Source organism: Zootoca vivipara, chromosome 14 (genome assembly GCF_963506605.1).
Source record: "Zootoca vivipara chromosome 14, rZooViv1.1, whole genome shotgun sequence".
Classification (NCBI taxonomy): domain Eukaryota; kingdom Metazoa; phylum Chordata; class Lepidosauria; order Squamata; family Lacertidae; genus Zootoca; species Zootoca vivipara.
This window is the reverse complement of record NC_083289.1, coordinates 34,469,691-34,494,124: the sequence shown is the minus strand read 5'-3', so window position 1 is coordinate 34,494,124 and position 24,434 is coordinate 34,469,691. Positions and strand designations below refer to the sequence as shown.

General features: G+C 44.8%; 2 protein-coding genes across 6 annotated transcripts; one reads left to right on the top strand and one right to left on the bottom strand.

The window, feature by feature from the left end:
* The first annotated feature begins 2,161 nt into the window (after nucleotides 1–2,161).
* LOC118092970 (olfactory receptor 2K2-like) lies at nucleotides 2,162–3,097 on the top strand. The gene has a single exon (XM_035131650.1). It carries the CDS (start codon nucleotides 2,162–2,164, stop codon nucleotides 3,095–3,097), a length of 936 nt encoding a protein of 311 aa, XP_034987541.1.
* An 8,674-nt stretch (nucleotides 3,098–11,771) lies between these two features.
* EEF2KMT (eukaryotic elongation factor 2 lysine methyltransferase) lies at nucleotides 11,772–23,576 on the bottom strand. 5 transcript variants are annotated; one of them, XM_035131347.2, is made up of 8 exons: nucleotides 23,446–23,576; nucleotides 18,904–18,966; nucleotides 17,913–17,993; nucleotides 17,267–17,368; nucleotides 16,510–16,643; nucleotides 14,369–14,679; nucleotides 12,857–13,006; nucleotides 11,772–12,649 (listed from the first exon to the last, which is right to left on the bottom strand). In XM_035131347.2, exons 1-8 carry the CDS (start codon nucleotides 23,572–23,574, stop codon nucleotides 12,549–12,551), a joined length of 1,071 nt encoding a protein of 356 aa, XP_034987238.2. In that variant the 5' UTR covers nucleotides 23,575–23,576; the 3' UTR covers nucleotides 11,772–12,548. The 5 variants fall into 5 exon arrangements, with proteins under 5 accessions (XP_034987238.2, XP_034987239.2, XP_034987240.2 ...); XM_035131348.2 differs by having other exon boundaries at nucleotides 11,772–12,646; XM_035131349.2 differs by having other exon boundaries at nucleotides 12,857–12,953.
* Nucleotides 23,577–24,434: the final 858 nt, after the last annotated feature.

The following is a 24,434-nucleotide window of genomic DNA, read 5'->3' as shown; positions in this document are numbered from 1 at the left end:
AATGTGGATTAGAAATGAAGACAGCTAGTGGTGAGCAAGCCATCTTCAGGGGTGCTATTTCACCACTGCTAATCTTCAGATGGTGAAGAACCATTAATTAGCTTCCAGTGTACCCCAAAATTTGCTGTTTGAAAACCACTGCCTATAAGAAAATGTGTTTCGGGAGGGAATTACAGATGCTCTATAACACTACTGTTCCATTGTCTAAGTAGATCAGGAAACAAGAGAAGACAGTTTAATTTTGTTCTCAATATGCCAGATATCATATTATGTACCAACAATTTACAACTGATCCCACCTTGCCAGGAGCCCATCTATTCCCAATACTAGTGATACAGAGATCATTAAGATTCCACACCAAGTAAATATATTTATTCCTGCCTGCAAATCTTTCCAATGATTATATTCTTTCATCACAAATGTGTGCCAATGTCGTCGTAACAACATCATCTGAAAACTCTCATGCCCAAAGGGTTTATATTTCAGTTCAGGGGTACTGCGTGCTGTCAACCTAATAACTTATGATCAAATGAAATGTTATCTTAGTTGCATATAGTGCTCTCTCTCCCTCTCTCTCTCTCTGTGTGTGTTGGCAAAAATGCCAGCAAAAAGGTGGGTGATCCAGATCTTTCCAACAGCCTGGTAAAACTGTCCCTTGCATGGAATTGTGTCTGTTTCACAATTGCCATTTGCTGAAAAACACACAACAGCGCTTAGCTCCTGTCTGAGTGTAGCTTTTCTTTTGCTTATGGTGGCAAAATATCTTTGCAGTCTTCTTCAGCCACGGACTTTGTTTTTATCTCCCTGGCTTAGGGTGTTGGGGTTGCAGCCTTAATTGACCATATCACACCCATCAGCACCGTTATGAGATTCCTTTAGCGTAAACCCCAAGTACAGATGCACACTCACTTACCCTCTCAAAGGTCAAGCTAAAAATTATTATTTGTTTAGAGCATTTGCATCCCATTCCTCAGCCAAAAAGGCTTCCAGACAGTCAATTCAGACAAGACAGTCCCTGCTTGCAGGCTTACAGAAGAGAAAAGGACATGGAGGGACGAGCAGGTGGGGAAATCAAATTCAGCACCAATTCTTAAAACAGTTGCCCTTATAAATAACCAGCTGGCATACTTCAGGGGTAGGAGTTCCTGATGTTTGAACTTTACAGAAAAGTGTGCACATTTTTAAAAAATAAAAAGCACCCCCAAGAGGTCGCTAGTTTGACAGGAGTGGTAATGATGAAGATGTCCGGGGTCCGCAAGAATTTTTCCAGGTAGTGGACTGAGTAAAACACTGAACATAGGAAGCTGCCTTATACTGAGTCAGGCTATTGGTCCACCTAATATTGTCTTCCCTGACTGGCAGCGTTTCTTCAGGGTTTCAGGCAGGGGGATCTCTCCCAGACCTACTTGGAGGTGCCAAGGATTTATTTATTCTAAGTTTTTATTTCAAATTTAGACCTTTCATTAATTTTACTATCATTTTAACATTTCGAAGTTTGACTTCCTTCCCCCTCTTTCCACGGTTCCTTAAATTTATCTTTTAATATCCTCTGCATTTCCAAATTCATTTAATTTGCTCATTTAATTATCTACTTCAAATATATGCTCTTATGAAACTGCAGGTTATTACAATAATCTTGCCAATATTTTTATCCGTTTGCAATTTAGCTGTAAATATTCAATAAACCATTTCCATTCTTTTATAATAAGTTTCTTATCTTGATTCCTTATTCTTCCGGTATGTTTTGCCATTTCTGCATATTCCATAAGTTTTTGTATCCATTCTTACTTTGCTGGGACTTCTGCTTCTTTTCATTTTGGGGTGAGTAACATTCTAGCTGCTGTAGTCGCATACATAAATAAATTTCTATACAATTTAGGTTGCTCTGTCCCTATAATTCCCAAGAGAAAAGCTTCTGTTTTTTTTTATAAAAAAAACCAAAGGTTATTTTAAACATCCTTTTCAATTCATTATATATCATTTCCCAAGGATTGAACCAGGAGATCATTTGCCAGCCAGTGTAGATGATGATGAGCTAGATGGAGCAATGCTAGGTCCAACAAAGCAGCTTCTTATGTTCTTCTGCAATATCTAAGATTGGTCCTATGGAAAAACATGACTTCTCCCTTCTTGCTTTTTAAGGTAGGTACTTGTGACCAGAATGGAAAGTAGGAACCTCACTATTTTCACCGAGTTCATCCTCCTTGGATTTCTGGGCCACCCCCAACTGGAGATCTTCCTTTTTGTGCTCGTGTCCATGATGTACACGGTGACCCTCTTTGGAAACATCTTCATATTGACTCTGACTTGTTTGGATTCTCGCCTCCACACCCCAATGTACTTCTTCCTCAGCAACCTAGCCTTCTTGAACATCTGCTACACATCTGCAGTGGTCCCCAAGATGCTGGCCAACTTCTTAGTGGCCAGGAAGACCATCTCGTACCAGCTGTGTGCTGCGCAAGTGTACATCACGCTCTTCCTGGGGGCGGCCGAGTGCCTCCTCCTCCTGGTGATGGCGTTCGACCGCTACGTTGCCATCTGCAACCCTCTGCATTACACGACAGCGATGAATAAGAGCACCTGCCTCGCTCTGGCCACCGGGGCCTGGCTCGGCAGCTTCCTCATGTCCGTGGTCCCTTCCTTGACCATGAAGCAGTCTCTGTGCAATTCCGTCATTGATCACCTGTTCTGCGAAGTTCCTGTCCTCCTCCAGCTGGCTTGTCCCAGCGATGACACATCCCTCAACGAGACCATGATGGTGGCAGGGAGCACTTTCACCTTGCTCATGCCGTTTGTCTTAATCCTGCTGTCCTACGTCCGCATCATCTTCGCCATCCTCCGAATCTCCTCCACGGATGGGAAGCGGAAGGCCTTCTCCACGTGCTCGGCTCACATCACCGTGGTGACCATCTACTACGGGAGTGGGATGTTCATGTACATGAGGCCCAAGGCCAGCTATTCAGCTGAGAAGGACAAGCTGATCTCTCTCTTCTACTCGGTCATCAACCCTATGCTGAATCCCATCATCTACAGTCTGAGGAACAACGATGTCAAGGAGGCCCTCCTGAAACTGCTGAGGAGAACCAAAGCACCTTGAGCAAGAAGACAGGGGTGGAGCATCTCAGAACCCAGGGGTCAAATGTGGCCCTCCAGGTCTATCTGGCTGGCCCTTCAGACTCTCCCCAAGCCATCCCCTCTCCCTGTTTCCAGATCATACCCCTACTTCACACCCTCCTTGAGTGATTTAGCCTGGCTGGAATGCAACCTTGAACTCTGATGGTGCCTCTTGCTTGCCTGGATGGAGGATAGAGAGAGGCATGTGTATAGAAACTAGCCTGCTCCAGAGGCTAGGATTCAAACCAATGGCTTCAAGTTACAAGGAAGGAGATTCCGACTAAACATCAGGAAGAACTTTCTGACAGTAAGAGCTGTTCAACAGTGGAGCGAACTCCCTCAGGAGATTGTGGACTCTCCTTCCTTGGAGGTTTTTAAGCAGAGGTTGGATGGCCATCTGTCTAGGATGCTTTAGTTGAGATTCCTGCATTGCAGGGGGTTGGACTAGATGACCCTCAGTATCCCTTCCAATTCTATGATTCGGTGCAACACAGCATCTCATGTGCCTTTGGAGGATATGGAACTCTTGTGTGATGCCTATTTTGTCATGTTGTTTTATTGTCTTAATTATTTTAGTAATTACCATTAGCTAGCATCCCTGAAACATAACTTGAATAAGTGGTAGCATGATTTTGGCCCTCTTTCCTTCCTTCCTGGCACTTTTACAACTTCTACTTGGCTTTCTTTTCTGTATGTAAATTATTTTTATTAAAGAATTTCTTAGGTTACAAAGGTAGTGCAATGTCTCTTTCTTTTCATGCATCATTTTTACACATCAATTTTTTACTTGTTGAGACATTATGAGGAAGGGGGGGAAAGGGGGGAAAGAGGTAGGTGGGATGGGGAGTTGGGTGTGGTGGATTGCCGATGTTTCTGTTTTTCTTGATATGTGTAGGGGTTCAGCGTCAGCGTCATTTGTGCAGGTTCTCTGTTGTTAGTTCGTGCTTCTTTGTTGGTGAGAGAGGTCAGGATTTGTCTTAGAATGTGGTTGTTCATTTATGGTTGGCTGTGATGATCCTTAATTTCTTGCGTGAGTGGGGAGGGAGGGTGTTTTGATCAAGTTAGCCATATTGATTTGTATGCTGACGGTAATTTTTTGTCATTATCCTGTTGGGTTGTATAAGTGATGAAGGGGAACCATACTGGGGTGAAGGTGTCTTCTTCTGTTTGTCCCCGTGTCAGTTTCAGCTTACTGGTTAGTTTTTCTAGCAAGGCTGTTTCCCATACAACTTGGTACCATTGGTCCAAGCCCACTCCCGATAAGTCCCTCCAGTGCCTGGCTACGATATTTCTGGTTGCTGACAACAGATGGATTATAAGTTCTTTATGATTTGCGTGAGCGTTGTTATCCTGAAAGATATTTAGTAAAACCAATTCTGGGGTAATTTCTAGCACTTGCTTAGTTATGTTACAAATTTCTTGCATGGATGTCTTCCAGAATGATTGAATTTTAGGGCACTCCCACCACATGTGGAGGTACGTGCCTGTGGAAGTGCATCCTCTCCAACATTTTGATGAGATTCCTGATCGTATTAGTGATAATTTTCGTGGAGTCAGGTACCATCTGTGAATTAGTTTCAACGAGAGTTCTTTTCTTTTCATTGATATAGATTTGAAAGGGGGTTTCGACCACATTTTAGTCCATTGGGTAGGGTTGATTTCATACCCTATGTCATCCTCCCATTGTCGTTTTATCTTGTCCAGAGGATCTATGGGAGTCTGAATTAGTATCTTGTAAATTGCAGATACCATCCCTTTTCCGTGTCCTTTTGGCAATTGGAGGAGGCTTTCGAAAGCTGTCAGGGGTCTAGTTGCTGCTGGTTTTACAGTTGGGTTGTTCAGAAAGGCATGTAGTTGATGTTGTGCTAACCAGGGCATTGGGATGTCTTCTAGTTTGTCCTGTATTTCTTGTGGTGTCAAAGGTTTGTTGTCTTTATAAAAGTCTATTAAGCGATGTAAACCTTTGGTTTGCCAGGTCTTCATCTGGAGGTTTTGTGCTGCATGATGGAACAATGGATGGTAAGCCAGGGGAGTTAATGGGGATGGGGTTGGAGATAATTTACTAGTTTCTGCTTTCCATGCTTTGAACATGGTTTGTGTGTATCTGTTGAGTGTTGTGGGAATCTTCCTTAATTTGTTTGGGAGAAATGGATATGCTGTGGTGCAGATATTTTCAATTGAGTCCCTTTCCAGATGTACCCATTGTTTAGTCTCGTCTTCAAGTATATATGGGATTATATGGCGTATTTGGTTGGCGTTGTAGTATGTTTCTATGTTGGGGATTCCCCATCCTCCTGCTGAGGTGGGGAGGTGAAGGTATTTGATGCTAATCCTTGGTTTTTTATGTGAGAAAATAAAAGAATGTAATTTTCCCTGCCATTTATGAAGTTGGGTTGGGGGGATCCAAATTGGAAGGGTTTGGAATAGGTAGGTTAGTTTTGGGAGGATGACCATTTTGACCATGGCTATTTTGTCTGAAAGAGTGAAACTCATACTGTCCCATCTTTTTAGGTCTTTGTTTATTTGTCGCCACAGGGGTTTGTAATTGTGGAGGTATAATTTGTTGAGGTTCTTGGTTATTTGTACTCCTAGGTATCTGAATTTGGTGTGACAGAGTTTTATTTTGGTGATATTGGTAAGTTCTTTTTGGATGTGAGGAGGGGTGTTGAAGCACATGGCTTCTGATTTACCAAAGTTTACCTGTAAGCCCGACACCATTGCAAATGCGTTGAGTTCTCTGATTAGGGAGGTTGCTGTATTTAAGGGGTCTGATGTTGTGACCATTAGGTCATCTGCAAAGAGCCCTAACTTATAATTTCTGCCTTTTATTTCCACTCCTTTGATGTCTGTGGCTGCTCGGATTCGGATCGCTAGGGGCTCCAAAGCCAGGATAAATAAGAATGGAGACAGCGGACATCCTTGTTTTGTGCCTCTTTGGATTGCTATGGTGTTTGAGTTCATATTATTAATTCTGCAATTTGCTGAGGCTTGAGAATATATTTGTTTGAGAATTTGAAGGAAGTTGGGGCCAAATTTCATTTTAGTTAGTACCGCTAATAAGTATTTCCACTCTAAGCAATCAAAAGCTTTGAGGATATCTAGGGACATAATTGTCAGTGGAAGTTTGGTTGTTTTGCTGTGTTCAATTAAGTTCAGTAATTTCCTGATAGGGTCTGTAATGTTGCGACCAGGGACGAAACCGGTTTGGTCTGGGACTATTAAAATACCTAGGAAGATTTTTAAGCGATTGGCCAAGATTGATGTAAATATCTTGTAATCCTGATTTATTAATGAGATTGGGCGGTAAGATTCTACTTTGAGGTTGTCCTTCAATGGCTTTGGGATGGAGACTATTTTGGAGTGATTCCATGTTTTGGGGATAAGCCCCCCTTTCATGATATCATTAAATAGGCGTAACATATAGGGCAGCAGGGGTTCCTTAAATTTTTTATAGAATTCTGCTGTGAAGCCATCTGGGCCCGGTGCTTTGTGTGATTTCAAGTTTTTAAGAACTGTGTCTATTTCCTCGGGGGTGATAGGGCTGTCCATGCGTTCCTGTTCTTCATCGGTTAAAGTGGGCATGGTCAGTCCTGCCAGGAATTTTCTAATTCCTTCCTCAGATGGGTTGTGGGAGGTGTACAGGTTGGAGTAGAATTCTGCAAATTCAGAAGTTATTTCTTTCGGGGAAAATGTTACGTTGCCATCTTTTTTGGTGATGCAGTGTATTCTTGTTTTAAGTGCTTTTTTCCTGCATCTATTTGCTAATAGTCTGGAGTTTTTCCCTCCGTACTCATAGAAGCGCTGTTTAGAATATAAAATATTGATCATTGTTTTGTTGATTTCTAAGGAGTCCAATTCTCTTCTCTTTTGTTCTAGAAGTTTAAGTAGTTTTTTGGAACCTGTTTGTTTGTAACGTGATGAGAGGGCAATAATTTCTTGTTCTATTTTGTTAATTTTTGAAGAGGTTTGTTTTTTAAGGAGTGCTTTCTCTTTTATGCAAACTCCTCTGGTCACCGCTTTCATAGCGTCCCATAAGAGGGGGGTATTTATATTGTCTACATCATTCTCCTTAAAATAGTTTTGGAGAGTTTTTGTGATACTTGCTCTAATTTGGGTGTTTGTGGTTAGAATGGGACTGAAAGACCATGATGGAGTGGTTTGCGTTTCTTCACCTATTTTAACAGTGACTTCTACTGGGGCATGATCTGTGATTTTGATGCTGCCTATGTTTGTTGATTCTACCAAGGGGATCAGACCCTGTGTGAGCAGGATGCTGTCCAGTCTGGACGTTGTACCATGACGTCCGGACTGGAATGTGTGGGTGGTGTCTCCTGGGTTGTGTTCGCCCCAGATGTCATAGAGACCCCTGTTTTTTAACATTTTTAGTAACTTGTAAGAAGCCTTAGTTGTTTGGGAGGGGGGGTTGAGGAGGGTTGCCTGTAAGTTTACAGGATGTGTGTTTTCCAGAGTTATGCCCTTAATATTTAAGTTAAGGTCGCCTCCTAGAATTGCTTCCCCCTCAGAGAAAGAAAGGAACTTGTTTAGTGTTTTTTGAAAGAATTCAAGTTGTCTCGAGTTAGGGCCATATAATGAGCCAATTGTCAGTTTAATTTTGCCATCTAGTATTCCTTTAATGAAAATGAATCTACCTTTTTTGTCCTTTAGGACTGTTATGGATTTGAAATTTAAGTCTCTACTAATTATTACAGCTACTCCGCGAGCCTTTCCTGAGCCTTGTGCTACCCATTGTTGACTAAAACGAGGGTCATTCAGGAGTTTGTTCCCTTTGGGTGGGTTGTGTATTTCTTGTAGGAAGGTGATGTGTGGTTTCATGGTATTTATGTATGAGGTGATACGTTTTCTCTTGATGGGATTTCCCAGCCCCCTCACATTTAGTGTGATTGCTTTTAAGCTAGCCATCTTGTTTATTCATTCTGTAGGATGGTTCCTTGCCAACCCGTCTGGGTTGTCCTATGTCCCTCACTTCGTGTTGTGTATTGAACCATTGGAGTTGCGCTGACTTATGATGTGGCGGGTGGGGGTTCAATGGGATTAAAATTAGAATCGGGTTAAAGAGTGGGAGGTAAATTATAGAGGGTTTCCTATATGTAGTTATATAGGTGTACGTTTGGGGTATTTTGGACCTTTTGGCAAATAGCCGGTTGGTCCTTGATCTCGGCTGATGTGAAGGGCTGTACTCAAGGACAGGCCTTCCCCCTTGTCGTTTGTGACAGGGGGTGATCAGCGAGACGGTGTAGAGTGGTTTTGTAATGTTAGTGTCAGGTATAAGGTTCGTAAGCAATGTTGCCAATGTTAATAGCAACATCACTGATGTGTTAGAGTGTGTGTATGTGTTGGCGCGCTCTGGTGCCACCATGTTGTTGAATAGGTATCATGTTTTAGCCTGATAGTGAGTTGTGTTATGGATGTTGGGGGAGCTGTTTTTCTCTTGTTTGGTATGAAAGGGATACTGGAGATATGGGCTGTGGTTGATGGGGAATGTGATTGAGGTTATCTGGACTGGTGTCGGGGTGGGGTTGGGATGGGGTAGATTCTATGGAGGTGTGGTGTTGGGGGGGGGATATTGATGATGATAGTTATGTTCAAGGCCTATGGGGAGGGGGGAGGGGGTAGGGGGATCACCAGTCCTGCAGTTTGAGATGCTTTCCAGTTGCCTCATTCAGCTGTGGTTGTTGTTGTTGTTGTAGGGTTGTTCATCAGTGATGTTTTGGTTCGGTTGATCGTGGTTTGGCGTCCTGTGGAGAATGTTCGGTAGAATGATTTTGTGCGCGATGGTAGATGGTTGAATCGACGAGTCTTGATGTATTGCTTCTGTTGTCTCTTTCCCCTCTTTACTTCCATCCATTCATTTACTGTTATTCCACTTTCTTGATCTCGGCTGTCACTTGGTGGGTCTTTCTGTTGCTGGTTCGATGGAGGGTCGAGTCCAAGGTTCCTCAATAGTTGTTGGGCTTCCCTTTCGTTGGTAGCCATGTATTGCGTTGTATCGGTTGTCACGATGAGACGGAAGGGAAAGCCCCAACGGTATCGAATCCCTTTTTGCTGAAGAAGCTGAGTGTATGGACGTAGGTTTTTTCTCCGATTTAGGGTGTCCTGGGATAGATCCTGTAGGACCAATATGGAATTGTCTTTGTAATGGAGATTGGTTGAGTTCTTGAGGCTGTTCCATATCTCCTCCTTTTTTCTGTAGCGTGAAAAGCACACTATGATGTCTCTTGGGTGGGCACCAGGTTTTGGCAAAGGTTTTAGAGCTCTGTGTGCCCTTTCCAGATCGGAAACCTCGAGTGTCAGATTTGGGATTGTATCTTTCAACCAGCTCACAATTAGGTCTGCTGGGCTTTTCTCCTCTGCTTTTTCTGGGAAGTTGCGGAAGCGGATATTGCAGCGTCTGTTTCGGTCTTCGATGTCTGCTTGTTTAATTCTCAATTCTTCATTTTCTCTTTCCAGTTCGCACAATTTCTCATTCATGCGTGTGGTTTCATCCCGATATTGCTCTATTATTCCTTCTTGCAGTTGATTCTTCTTTTCTAGAGCTTCCACTCTGGAGGTAAGATTACTGATTAGTAGCTGTATAGGGGTCGTTGCATTTTCCACTGCAGCTTCCAATTTACTTGTCATCCTCTCTTCCATTTCTCTTAGGTGTTGTAATATTTCATCATTTTGAGGAGGTGTTGCGGTCTCATTGTTTTTTACCATCTTTTTAGTTGGTGACACCTTCATTTCCTTGACGTTCTTGGTTTGAGGTTTGTTTGGCATTCTCTCAGAGTGGGACGTGTTACGGTTAGGAGTTATGGCGATGATGATTTCTGGGTGTTGGGTTATTGGATTAATCAGGCGTTGTTGACTGGTGGCTTCTGCAGAGCGTTCGGTTTAGGCAATCATTTGTGTCATGCCTTGGTGATGTTATAAGGACGCCTCTGAGGTTGTCGTGTTCGCCTCAACAGTGTTGTCAAAGCGGTGGTCTGGTACTCAGAGAGGTGGGTGTACCAGTGGACAGATAGACAAACAAGCAGAGACAAACAAACAGGCAAATGAAGGGGGGGTTCGATTTAGAGGTGATCAAGTAAGCAATCTAGCAAGCAAAAAGGGTATAAAACAAAAGTGAGGGTGGGGTGAGAAGTGAGGTAGAAGGGGAAGATAAGGAAGAGAAGAATAAAGGGGAATCCAGCTTCTGGGAAGGGGTTTAAGGAGAAGGTTTATGTATTGGAGAGAAGGAAGGAAGATAAAGGTTTATGTATTGGAAAGAAGGAAGGAAGATAAAGGTATAACAGAAGTGGGGGTTTTTTGTTTTGTTTTTTAAGTTATTTTACTTTACTTTATTTTATTTTTTAAAAGGGGGAGGTGATGGGTGGGAGGAAAGGCTACCCTATTGGAGATAGGGTGATAAACAGAGTAGATGGGGGGGATTCAAATTAAAGGGAAGGAGGAGTCGAAAAAGAGAGAGAGAAAAGGGGCAGAAGTAACAAGTGGGATGGAGGGTAAAAATAAGAATTTTTCTTAGAGGGTTAAAGTGTATGAAAAGAGGGGGTTTGGGTGTTAAAAAGCGAAAGGGATAAAGGGTAATGATACTTCTTTTTTTAAAAAAAAAAATATATATATATACAGTTAAAGATAAAAAAAAGGAAAAAATATTATTCTCCCTCTCTCTCTTCTTCTAAAAAAAGGGGGAGAGAGAGAGGGAAAAAAATCACTTCTATTTTTATAGAAGAAAAATTTTAAGGAAAAGGAATATTTTCTAAAAGAAGGAAACGAGAAGTGTGTGTGTGTGTGTAATACGTAAATATCTTTAAAAAAAATTTTTTTTAAAAAAAATTATATTTCTTTTTTTTTAAAAAAAGAACCCTATATATATATATACATATATATATATATATATGTTCAAAAAAAAATTTTTTTTATAATAATAAAAATAATTCAAAAAATTATAACAATAAAAAATTATAACAATAAAAAATTATAACAATAAAAATAAATATATATTTGAAAATAGAAAAATCGAGGCCTTTCCACTGGGCCTTTGGCTCACTTGGCGGGAAAGTGGGCTCAGGGTGGGCCTACCTCTCTTTCAATATCGGCGGCGGAAGAAATGGCGGTGGCTCGGCAGTGGGGCAGCGAGGCCAGGACCTCTTTCCTTCCCTAGGCACCCCCGCACTTGCCTCCTGGGTCCCTCCAGTCCCGGGGCTCCGGATAGCCGGGCGACCCTGGTGCAGCGGCGCAGCAGCAGTAGGGAGGATGATTGACAGGTCGGAGGTTGGAACAAGGTTCCTCTCTTCTCCCCCTCCGAGTTGAGCGCGGCGGCGATGGTAGTAGTAGTAAGTGCAAAAGATCGCCCCGCTTACTCTTCGAGGCCCCGGCGTGCCGCGAGGCGGGAGATCCCAGGCCTGCGGGTCCCGGGTTCCCGCCTGATCAACGGCTGATTAGCAGCCGGGCGCCCCAGATTCCGGCTCCAAATTCCGGTTCGCTGGGGGGGGGGACTCCTCAGCTGGTCTACCGAGCCTCCCCCCGACCCTCGCACGGCAACGGCGGCGATCCCCGCGGCTCAGGAGTCGCTCAGGCAACGCGGCCACGTTGGCTGCCCTTAGGAGCTCCGTGGCGCCGTGGCACGCGCCATGATGCCTCGGCGGAAGTCCCCGGCTTTCTTTTCTCATTGAGGAACCTCGATGGTGGTCAATGTGGCAGGACACAAAGGCTGCAATAATATCAGACACTCACCTGCTGGGAGTAACTCCTCTGGGTGATCTGGATGCTGAGGGTAAGGTGGTAGCAACTGGGAGAAGGCCTACATCAGGAGCAAGGAACCTTTATTCAGGTGAGGGCCACATTGCTTTCTGGGGAACCTTCTGGGGGCCAAACATTGGTGGTGGGCAGAGCAATAAATATAACTTTGACCTTTGCACGGAAACAGTTGCTGGATTTAACCCCCCATTATTACAAATCAAACCAAATTAATTTAATACAATTTCTTAAAATCAGGTTTCCCGTTCCTGTTCCAAACATTTCTTATTTAGAGTCCAGTTGACATCCTTCACTTGCCGTTAAACAATTCTTCCAGCTGGCTGCTTTTTTCACCTTACAAACAGCACCTCCGTTACGTACAGTCACAGTTGCTGGATTTTTCGCCCTGTTGCACAGCTTAGTAAACCAATTTTGTGAGTTCAAAGGTGTTGTTTGGGTTCTTCTTCTCTTTTTCATCTTTTATAAAATGCACCATGTTGTTTTGACTCACATTCTGGCAGAATTTGCTTTTTCCTCCCCAACAGATTTTATTCAAGTTTGAAAGAAAATACAAAGGTTAGTATGAGATATCAAACAGTTCTGGCAGAAATTGTATGCAAATATTTAACATGTCTGTGGCAGCATAATAAAATTTGATGGATTAACGATGAAATGAGTGTTTTAGAGAAAACAGAAACTTAAACAAGCAATCTTAGAATTGTTATATTAGCGTGCTGATCGTAAGAGAAAAGATTCCTTTGAGGGCTGGGGACAACTTGCCATCTGATCCCAACTTCTTCTGGAATGAGAGACAGGAAGAAAAGTGGTTACACTCAGCAAAGCTGCCAAAATGTTCCTCGTCCCAATTTATGTGCAGAACTTAGAGATTCAAATTACTTGGCCCACATGCACCCCATACATTTAAAATGCTACAATGCCAACTTAAACAGTCAAAAAATTATGGGAGCTATAGCTGGTTCATGATTCTGAGAGTAAGGACACCTACCAAGCTCTGTTTGGAACTGGCAGTAAGTATCTGGGTTTCGAATTGTGCAGGCGATGTAGACTTCTGGGGCCTTCCCATCTCCATTGCAGCTGGAAAACTTTTGCAGAATGCCAATAAGGGACTGTGTTAGCTCTGGATCATATACCACATCTGCTTGGAAAGGGTGCATTCGAAAAACAGACACACAAAGAAAATGTAGAAAGCAGGAAGTACCATACGTGGGGGGAAATCTAGGAGAAAGCTATTGGATAGAGTCTCTACTGGCTGGCAGGCTACATTTTTATCTCCTCTACCCCTGGGCCCCCCAACTTTGACAGGTGGGCAGGGTCACCCACCTGTAAGTTTCCTGGTGTCATAATGACACCAGAGGATGCTGCTGTCTGAAGCCCCAAATGGTCAGACCCCCCACCCTAGAGTCCAGTTCTGGGCACCACCGCTTTTAAGAAAGATATTGACAATGTGTGTGGAGGAGGGCAACTGAGATGATCCAAGCGTTTGGAAATTAAGCCCTGTGAGGAACAGACGAGGTTGCTGAGTATGTTTAGCCTGGACAAGAGAACACTGAGAAGGGATATGATAGCCATCTTCAAATATCTAAAGGCCTGCTGCATGAATGATGAAGCAAGCTTATTTTCTGTTGCTCCAGAGGGTAGGACCTGAACATATTTAAATTAGAAGACAGGAGACCCCAAGTTGGAAAGGCTGATCTGGAGTGGAATATTGTTGATTATATAAATAAACGTAAAGGGACCCCTGACCATTAGGTCTAGTCGCGGACGACTCTGGGGTTGTGACGCTCATCTCACTTTACTGGCCGAGGGAGCCAGTGTATAGCTTCTGGGTCATGTGGCCAGCATGACTAAGCCACTTCTGGCGAACCATAGCAGCGCATGGAAACGCTGTTTACCTTCCCGCCAGAGCGGTACCTATTTATCTACTTGCACTTTGACGTGCTTTCGAACTGCTAGGTTGGCAGGAGCAGGGACCGAGCAATGGGAGCTCGCCCCATTGCAGGGATCTGAACTGCCGACTTTCTGATCGGCAAGCCCTGGGCTCAGTGGTTTAGACCACAGCGGCACCCGCGTCCCTGATTATATAAATAGTATGGGGATAAAAAAATGTAACTGCCTGGTCTTGCTGGAGGCACCATACTGGAGTCACTCGTAAAAAAGCCACCTCTGTTTTACCGCAAGGCAATAACCATTAAGCTGTGGCAAAAATAGCAGAGTTCCACCTATATTGCCCTTAATGGACAGTAAATACAGTCTTTCAGGTAATATGCTCCAGAGATCTTCAGGACTTTGAATGTAAAAAAACAGGATTCAGGGGTTAATGGGTAGCCAATGCAGATCCCTTAGGACTGGCAAGATTTGTGCCCCATAAGGAGAACCAGTCACCACTGGGCAGTGGCATTTTGCACCAGCTACAGCCTCCAGACTAGTCATAAGGGAAGCCCCACCCACAGCACATTACAGTAGTCTAAACATAACATTCGCATTCAGCATACTGTACCTGCAGCAATGATGACGTCAGGGCCCTGAAGTTCTGCCAGCTGTTCTTTTGTAACTAGGTTCCAGTCAAGCTCTGCTACAGTTATTTCAGCGCCCTGGGATCCAGGAAGCTCAGCCTCACAGGTTTCTTGCTTTGCCACGCCATGGCCGCGAGGTTCAGACGGCAGAAGCAGGCCGTTCAAGCGGATATTCTCCGACAACTGTTGAAGAACACACTCGTGGTGATCGCTGAACGTGTAAGTCCTGGGGCGGCAAGCTTTGGAAATGGCAATGCCTGTCAGTCCTGTCCCACTTCCCAGTTCCAAAACACTCCTAAGAAAAGAGAACAGCAGCAAATCATGTTAATGAAGAAGAGGATATGAACAAAAATGTAGGGAGGTAGCTAAGCTGAAAGCAGGTTTTCCATATATTCAGATCCCACGTTTTCAAATCATTTTTGGGTTTCAAGCTCCACATCTTTGGACCAAAATATACAACATACACACACACACATATACAATTTTCTTATATTTATAAACCTTGGGACATATCCAAATGCACTTATGCAACGACTTTTGTGTGCACAACAGAACTCCACTCTTTTTCTCTCCCTGTTTTCCCCTTTACCCTCCCTGAATTTGCTTTGGGGAGTTGGGGGATTTGGGAAGCAGGTGACGAGGGAGGGAGAAAAAGCCTTGTTGCACAGCCAAAAGTCCTTGCAATGACAGAACAAATGCATTGAATATTACACTTATTTTGCTTGACCACGCCTATCCAGACATGTACATTTTAACGTGTATTTAAAATGTAATTTTATCTAATAACAGATATTTCTAAAAATGCTTTGATTTTGAAAAATAAAGAAGTTAGGCTAGCTTGTTTTTAAAGACCAATTTCATCAGCCATTTTAATGGATATTTTATATTTTAGGTATTTATTACATCTCTATCCTACCTTTCCCCTAAGGAGCTCTTTCTCCCCATTTTATCCTCACAGTGACCCTGTGAGGTAGGTGAGGCTGAGAAACTGACTGGCCTAAGAAAACTCCTTAAAGGCTTTGACATTTTAATTGGTATATAAATCCTGTTAAATAAAAATAAATAAATATACCGCCCAATACTATTTATTTAGTCTAACCATAAATCTATGGATTTATCAATACAGTGGTACCTCGCAAGACGAATGCCCTGCAAGATGAATTTTTCGCAAGATGAATGTGTCTTGCGATCTGATGGTGACTCGCAAGATGCATTTGTTTTGTGACAAATTCGTCTTACGAATCGCGGTTTCCCATAGGAATGCATTGAAATTTAATTAATGTGTTCCTATGGGCAAAAAAAGAAATTTCAATGCATTCCTATGGGAAACCGTGATTTGCAACATGAATTTTTTCGCAAAACGAATTGACTCGCAGAACAAATTAAATTCATCTTGCGAGGCATCACTGTATATCTAGACATGCACACACCACTTTTCCTTATCAGTTCCAAGGTGGTTGACAATATATAGTAAAACGGCATTAGAAACAACAATAACTCAGAACGTCAATACCACCGTGGGAAAAAAATATGCAAAACTAAACTGCTGTCTGGTTTGTCTTCCAACAGCTCCACACAAACCTCTGCAGGGAACTCAAGGCTAAGCCCTGACCGTCACTGGGGTCTGCCTATGACCAAACACAACAAGAAATAAGCTACCTGTAAGAGAGAGGGCTTGCAGAGAGCAGCCCACTCTGCTTACTTCCATCAGATGGGAGAGCAGCAGCAAGTCTGGGAGGGAAAACCAGGAACAGGAAGTGGCTAAGATGGGTCCAGGGCTCTGCAGAGTCCTGGAGGGTCAGCTCCAGGTTGGTAGCAGGGAAGCAGGGGAGGAGCTAGCTTCAGCAGGGGCTGGAAAGGAGGGAGAGGGTAGAACGGCACCTCAGGAGCCTGGTTTGGGACCACGGAGGACCCGTAGAGCAAGGAGGAGGGGCGTTTGGATGCCCAGTCTAAAAAGGGGGGTCAGAGCCCACGAGACGCCATTGTGGGCTTCTGCCCCATGCAGAGCAGACATGATTTGAGACATCTCACCACTGTATATAGCATGCACAATAAAACTCTGAAAAATCCAGAGGATGTGTGGAGTGCTTACTCGGGAGTAGCCAACACCCATCTGTGACACTACCTGTTGCAAAAAACTGCAGAATTCTCCAGCGCCCATTCAGCCAGGTAAAGACCAGCATCCCACGTGACAAGGCCTGTGGTCCCCCGTGAAATAATTGCTACACTCTCACAAAGCGTAATGGCATCTCCAGAGGGCTACCAAAAAAGAACAGAGAGCAATACACCATAATATTTTAAGAAAACACTTAAATACTGAGCACTCCAAATCATTTCCCCATGTATTATGCACAGAAAACAGTAGATCCTAGCAGAAAGGCAACACATATAGATTTATGCCCTGATGGTTGCAACTCATCCCCAATTATTCTTATTGTATAATTATGCAATAATCTTATAAGGTTGCATAATTTCAGAAGTGGGGTTGGCTGTTACTATCATGAAGGAACCCCGCAGCTCTGAATTTGCCACTACTCTACTGGCTAAGACCTTGCAGTCCTGGTTTCAAATCCCCACTTAGGGTTGCCAGACTCAACAGAGGACAGGATTTCTGTGCCTTTAATTGCCCTGCTCTCTTTTGAGTCTGGAAACCTTAAAGAGAAACCAGCAGACCCTTTGTTTAATTGCCAAGCTCACTGCTTGATCTTGGGCTAAACACTGTCTCTCACCCTAACTGACCTTGCAGGGTTGTTGTGAGGACAAAATGGGGGAGGAACCACATATTTCACCCAGAGCACTTTGGAGGAAAAGAGGGATATCAATGCAAATCAATAAAGAAAGGTCACCCACAGTACACACAGAATAAAGACATTCTTATTTACCAATAAATAGCTTTTATAACACTGTGTGGTTTCTTCAGTGTTTAAGACGTCTCTGATCGCTTCATACAGCTGTTCCAGAGGTTCGGCACCTGTAGACTCATGCTGCATGGAAAAAAGAACGAACCAGAAGTCCAGTGATCTTTGAATATCACACAGGCAGCCAGCACAGTCATGGGATCATGTTGCAATTGCAGAGGGAAACCGTTCTGGTTTCCAGCTGTTCCATTCCATCCTCCCTCCCACATCTGGGCACCAGCATTCCATGCATACCGAGCATGCTCAGTCCTCACTGAGCTGTTTTGGGGAGGTCCCAAGCCTCCCACCCCCACAGTGAGGGTTCTTTCCTACAAGTCACATAACCCATCTAGTCCAACCAGGTGTCTATGGTAAGCTGACAAGCAGGAAGCATTTTTGGCTGAAGAGTGGGTACAAAATTCTACAAAAAAACAAACAAACATAGGATCAACTAGTTCCAATCAGTAGTCCGGCAGCTGCATTTAAAACCTGCTGAAGTTTCTGTACTGTCTTCAAGGGGCAGTCCCACGAACAGTGCCTTAGAGTGGTCTAATCTCCAGGTAATTACACCATGAATGACTGAACTATCAGAACTTCAATGGTATAAGCCATATTACTATCATATTTTTACCTTCTTAATAAGCTCCGATAAGAAGCATCTTCTGTACTTCACTGAGAGAGGGTACTTCAAGCACAGCGGGTGAAAAACAGTCTGAAACAAATAAACGCAACAGCCGATAAATGCCACACACTGAAATAACTGTGTGTGTCAGCTAGAAAACTCCCAGGCCAAAGTAGGGGTAGCCAACCCGCTTCCTCTCCTGATGTTGTTGGCTCCAACTCCTATGAGCCGCAGATAGCTAATGGTCAGGGGTGATGGGAGTTGTAGTTGTAGAGGAGTTGGCTACCCTTGGGCCAAAGTAACACACACAACTATATGTTACAAAACATGTCGGAAAAGTGATGATGTAATCATTGTAATTTAAAGCAACAGGGAAACATCTTTGGACATATAATTGGCAGTATTTAACTGGCCAGCTAACGCTATTATATTATCCAACCAGTTCAGCTTCTTCTTCTATTAGATTCGAAACCTCATAGATGCAGGATAACAGGCCTGGAACAGACCCATGGATATAATCCAGGCAGCCCCCCCAACGTACACTATTATAACAGGTGGGAGTTTGGGTGACTGACTGCTGCCTCACAATATGGATTCACTGCCCACTGAAAGCAAGCATTTCAGAAAAAAATGATGATTTTGGACCCCTTTCCCACCCAACATGCTTATTTCCCATGTTGTTTTACAGAGAAAAACCTCAAACATTAAATTTCCCACCTGTTTTCTGGTGGCACAGTCTTTGAAAGGCTCTGCTACATGCCTTTTTCTGAAGATGTAGATCAGTGTGAAGACACACTGTTGCTTGCAATGTGAAACTGGACAGCCCTCCTCCCAAAGCCCCCGAAACAAAACCCAAAGAGAAAAACTCATCACTGGAAAAAGCGGTAGAGTGTCTGTGAGGGGCCAGATTCACCCGCAGCTGCCCCACCGCTTCAGTTTCCTCACTGTATCTAATTGCATATGGAGCATGACGTATATTCAGTTATCCATAGATGTTTACCTTCTGTAAAATAGTCAGCAGAGGTGAGGAGTCTTCTGAATTCTTTAGTATCTGTTCAAGATCCTAGATCACAAGAAATGTAAATGATCAGGTAAGGTTCGGGGGGGGGGGGGAGCAGCAAAAAAGTGTTGTGGCACCCTAACTATGAATTTTATTATGGCATAAGCTTTTGCAGACTAGAAAGTGGGTTAAGACTTTGTATAAGGTATGGACACAGTTGGACGGCTTTTGAGAACTGTCTCTCTGCAAGTGTGTGTGTGTGTGTGTGTGTGTGAGAGAGAGAGAGACCCCCTCAAAAATAAAAGGTAAAGGGGCCCCTGACCATCAGGTCCAGTCGTGTCCTACTCTGGGGTTGCGGCGCTCATCTCGCTCTATAATAATAATAATAATAATAATAATAATAATAATAATAATTTATTATTTATACCCCGCCCATCTGGCCGGGTTCCCCCAGCCACTCTGGGCGGCTTCCAACAAAACACTAAAATACAGAGATCCATCAAACATTAAAAGCTTCCCTAAACAGGGCTGCCTATAGGCTGAGGGAGCCGGCGTTTGTCCGAAGACAGCTTCCGGGTCATGTGGCCAGCATGACAAAGCTGCTTCTGGCGAACCAGAGCAGCGCACGGAAATGGCGTTTACCTTTCCGCCGGAGCGGTCCCTATTTATCTACTTACACTTCGATGTGCTTCGAACTGCTAGGTGGGCAGGAGCTGGGACCGAGCAACGGGAGCTCACCCCGTTGCAGGGATTCGAACCGCCGACCTTCTGATCAGCAAGCCCTGCCTTTTGCATATGGTGAATCTAGCCACTACAATCTGCTCCACTTCCATCTTCTTGGTCACACTGCTTGGAATGTTTGGAAGTGGCTTGCTTCATGGAACATAGGACGCTGCCTTCTAATGAGTCTTAGCCCATTATTGTCTACACTAACTGGCATCAGCCCTCCAGGGTTTCAGGCAGGGAATTGTTCTCAGCCCTACCTGGGATTGAACCTGGGACCTTCTGCATGCAAAGCAGATGCTCTGCCCCTGAGTTATGACCTCTTGCTACCCAAAGCAGCTAGGAAATAATGGAACGCAACAGGAAAGGCAAATGTAGAAATTAGCAGAGTGATATTTAATTCTATTTATTGTGTGCATTTGTAACAGCAGTTGCTGCAATCCTGCTTTTCTGACCTACGCTGGAAATATTCTCTGGTGGTTTCAATTGCTGAAATTAAACTCTTTTGTTGTTGTTGCTGCTTTAAATTACCAAATGCTGATAACAGATGAATGAAAGCATCAGGCAAAGAACTTTCTGGGAAAGAAGAAATCGCCCCTCTTTAATTATACTTTGAGGGGAGAAACAACTTTATTAAAAAACTAAATTAAAGCAACACTCTCTGCTACTAGCATACCGCACAAGAAATGCAGAGCTCTGTGCAGGCATAAGGGGCTAGTGGAATTTCTCAGCCGATGCAAGACTGCATTTTGTTGGTTAAGGGGTTTTTTTGGGTGTTTTTTTAAAGAGTGAGATTGCAGATCCCAGGTTCAATCTGCAGCATCTCTAGGTTAGGCTGGTAGAGACTCCTTGCCTGAACTCCTGGAGAGCCTCTGCCAGTCAGTGCAGACAATATTGAGCTAGATGGCAGCTACATCATTTTCTAGGATGCAAATCTGTGTCATGGGCCTGTGGCTCAAGCCTTTTTAAGTAGCTAGTAATGGCCCTGAACAGCACAATCTCATGCATTTTTACTTAGAAGGAAGGCCCACTGTGTTCATTGGGGTTGTAGGTCCTCCCTCACTGGAAGCCTTCAAGGAGTGTCAATCTGCTAACTATTGGGGATGTGCTAGCTGTACATTTCCAGCCTGGAGCAAGTGGGTGGGTTGCATTCAATGCCCCCTCCAACACCAGGATTCTCAGTGCAGGGACCCCTGGAGCGTTTGAAAGAAGTAGCAGTTCTGTTCAAGGTGGTCAGGAGCTACTTTTGGCACCTATTTACATATCCGCTTATTTAGTGATAAAACAATACAGTGGTAAGCTGTCACATTCAATATTGCTGAGGTGAGCTTATTGCAAATCATATGAATGCTTGAACGAAGAAAGAATTTTTAGACCTGGTCATTGATCAAAAGCGACAAGGATGCTTATAGAACATTCAACAGCCTTAAATCATCAGTCTTTTTTGTTTGTTGCCTGGTTATCCTGAGACACCAGCAGTCCTCCCCCACACTGGTCAAACTCAGGAGCAGCTCTAGCACCCTCTGCCTCCCACTTCTGTGATTCTTATGTTTAGTATTCCAGCCTAAAGGAAGGTCTGAGAGTATCATGTAGCACCACAGAGAATGAGTTGAGCAAGCTATAAGTGGCTGAGCACCTGCTTTTCATGCAGAAGTCAAAGCCACAGCATCTCTGGTTAGGGCTGGGGATGGTTCCTGGTCTGAAGAATAATAGAATTGTAAAGTTGGAAGGGACCATGAGGGTCACCTAGTCCAGCTCCCTGCAACGCAGGAATCTTTTGCCCAACGTGGAGCTCAAACCCACGACCCTGAGATTAAGAGTCTCGTGCTCTACTGACTGAGCTACTCTCACCCCGGAGTTCCCAGAGAGCCACTGCCACACAGGGTAGGCAAATACTGAGCTTGATGGACTTAATGGTCTTAGCTGCCTTATACAAAGTCAGAACATTAGTCCACCAAACTCAGTACTGTCTACCCTAACTGGCAGTGGCTCTCCAGGAACTGTTCAGATCAGGAATCTTTCACACCACTAACTGGAGATGCTACTGGAACGTGACCTGGGATTTTTCTAGCCCTTCCCTTGGAAGTTCAAAAGTGTTTGCATTGAATTTGGCTGCAACTCAACCACCGTTGAGTTCATGTCCAGGTTAATTAACCCCCCTGGGTAGACGGTCCAATTATGGATTAAGAATAGCTTTTCCATTTTAAGCCTTTCTTCCAGGAGCGGATTAGGTAGTGTATCTCACAAAACGGGAGAGGCGCCAAGGCAGGTCACGCTCAGGTTAAACTAGGATCGAACGGGCACATTATCTATTTGTCAAAAAAATTCCAACCTGACCTTCAACTAAAGTTCCGGGTGGAGGGTGGACAATTTATAATAAAATGCAAAATGAAACTATGTGCAAAGGTGTAAAGCTACAGCTATGCAAAGTTCACCACCACCAGTAGCCACATAGCAGTCTTGTTGACAACAGCAGGTGGAGAGAGATTCCTATGCGTAACCAGGATCAAAACTAGGGGGGGGGCACACCAGCCACGCCCCCCACTGCCAGCCACCCCTCCACCCCCAGCCACCCAATTGGCTGGCTGGCGATGACATGGCTGGGATCCCCCCAGGAGGTGTGGCCAACATCCACACCCCCTAGAGGGGAGGGGGCCAGCTTGCGCTTCTTCCTCGCCTGCTCCTTTACCGGCAGCGGTGACTAAAACGAGGCAGCAGCAGCGAAGCTGCCACCGTCGAAGGAGACCTGGACCTGGACCTGGGCTAACTTCAGTCCACACTCAATGCTCTGTGGCACTTCATTTGCATACATGCAAATGAATTGCCGCAGAGCATTGTGGGACAGCACTTTCTGTGCTGTGCTCGCTGTGACTTGAAGGAGTGTGGGCTGAAGTTAGCCCAGGTCCAGGTCTCCCTCAACAGAGGCAGCTTCGCTGCCACTGCTGCTGTTTCGCTTCAGCCAAGCAGGCTGAGGCGGAGCACAGCTGGCAGTGTCCCTGCCTGTTTTTCCCTTTTTTGCTTCTGGGGGGCAGCTGCCCCCCCTGCCCCGTGCTGGGTATGCCCATGGAGAGATTTGCTTGCAAGCATCCCAACCAGGGGATCTGTTCGGCCACTGTGAGAATAGAATGCTGGACCAGGCAGGCCACAGGAGTATCTACTACTCTCTGATGCATTTAAATTAGGTGGCTACTAGGCATGATGGTTGCAACTTCCCGTATCAGGGACAGTATGTATCTGAATAGCAGTTGCTGGAGAGTGCGCTCTTGTATACTGTATAGGGATTCTGGTTGGCCATTGTGTGAGAATAGGTCACTGGACTAAAGAGGCATTGGCATTTGGCTTGATCCAGCAGTCAGGCCCTTAGCAGCAGATGCTGACTGGGATTAATCTGTGACCGGGGAAAACTACCCTGTACATGCTCTCAGCCGTTGCTCTTTTCCTTTTTTTAAAAAAAACCACTTCTGCCCACGTGGCCGAATTCTTATTTCAGCCAGTAGCCATAGCTGTCAAGTTTTCCCTTTTCTCGTGAGGAAGCCTATTCAGCATAAGGGAATTTCCCTTTAAAAAAGAGAGAACTTGACAGCTATGCCAGTAGCAGACCAAAGGCTCCGTCTAAGCCTCTAAGGCTTTTCTCCTAATGCAAAGGACTGCTCCTCCTCTGTCCCCCAACAAAGCCCCTCTGGGTGGCGCCCCCCAACACAACCAGTCCCCTCTGTTCCCATCCTTAGCCGACCGGGCTAGCTCGCCCCGTTCCCTTCTTCCGCGCAAGGCACGCCCAGGCCAGCCCCCGACAGCGCGTCCTTCGCTCCGCCTCCTCACCTCCCAGGGCAAATCGCGCAGCCGCTTCCCGGCGAGGAAGCCGCGCTGGAAGCGGAGCGCCACGCTCTCTTCGGGGGCTTCTCTTGGCTCGCACGCGGCGCCTTCCTGCCGGCGCTGTTGCTCCTCCATCGGCGGCGGCCGCTCCTCCTCCCGCTCCTCCTCCGTGCGCGCCGGCGGGCGGGCGGGCTTCGTAGCCGCGCCTCCTGGGCTCCGGAGCCCGGCCTTCCGGAACAGGGGGAGGATCGCCGGGCAACCCAGGTTGTGGGCTGGCTGGGTATCTAAAGCGGCGTGTAAAACTCCCTAGTTTTTTGCTTTAGTTCCAGGGGTTTTTTTCCTCCTTTTGCGAGCGGCTAGTAGTAAATAGGGAAGAGAGTGCTTTGGGACATGCGCAGAATGGCATTTCGTAAATAATAATAATTAATAATAATACAGTAGTTATACTTCAGCGGTGCTGACTACCCATCTCCAAAGTGTTAAATGTAGTCTCGGGTGTCAGACACCTACCCCCAAAGGTGTGCCACAGCCCTTCTATTGGGTAACCCTGGGGGAGGGAGACACGGACCCTCTAGAATGATGTCCATTATTTTGACAGGTATATGCATTTTATGCACACCCACCCACCCAGAATGTGCATATGGTTTGTTGGACAACTGCATCGCAAAAATCAAAGAAGTGTAAGTTTCATAAGCTTGCCATGTTTTGGTTCGCTTATTGCATTGGGTAGTGCAGATTAGGCAGGTTTGATGTGAAATGTGAACTAATGAGAATTTCTCTCCCATTGCTGACTTGATGCAAATATTTGCTTTCACCACTGCTGTCAAAGTGAGCAACCAGTTGATAGCGCTCAATTGGTGTGTTGAAACAACAGACTGTTTATGAGTTTGCTTTCTTCTTCGCTTCATGTCCCATTTCCCCTTGTGTGTTGTGTGTTTTAGATTGTAAGCCTGCAGGCAGGGACTACTTTGTTTTAATGGGTTGTATGTAAGCCA

Bases quoted from the DNA above. Each gene is read 5' to 3' on its own strand.
- LOC118092970 (XM_035131650.1), top strand. From the start codon at position 2,162: ATGGAAAGTAGGAACCTCACTATTTTCACCGAGTTCATCCTCCTTGGA.
- EEF2KMT (XM_035131347.2), bottom strand. From the start codon at position 23,574: ATGGAGGAGCAACAGCGCCGGCAGGAAGGCGCCGCGTGCGAGCCAAGA. The intron at 17,369-17,912 runs GTAAAAATATGA...TTTTCCATGCAG, and splicing joins TATCGGAGCTTATTAAGAAG to CATGAGTCTACAGGTGCCGA. The intron at 16,644-17,266 runs GTAAATAAGAAT...CTTTTTTGGTAG, and splicing joins GTTATAAAAGCTATTTATTG to CCCTCTGGAGATGCCATTAC.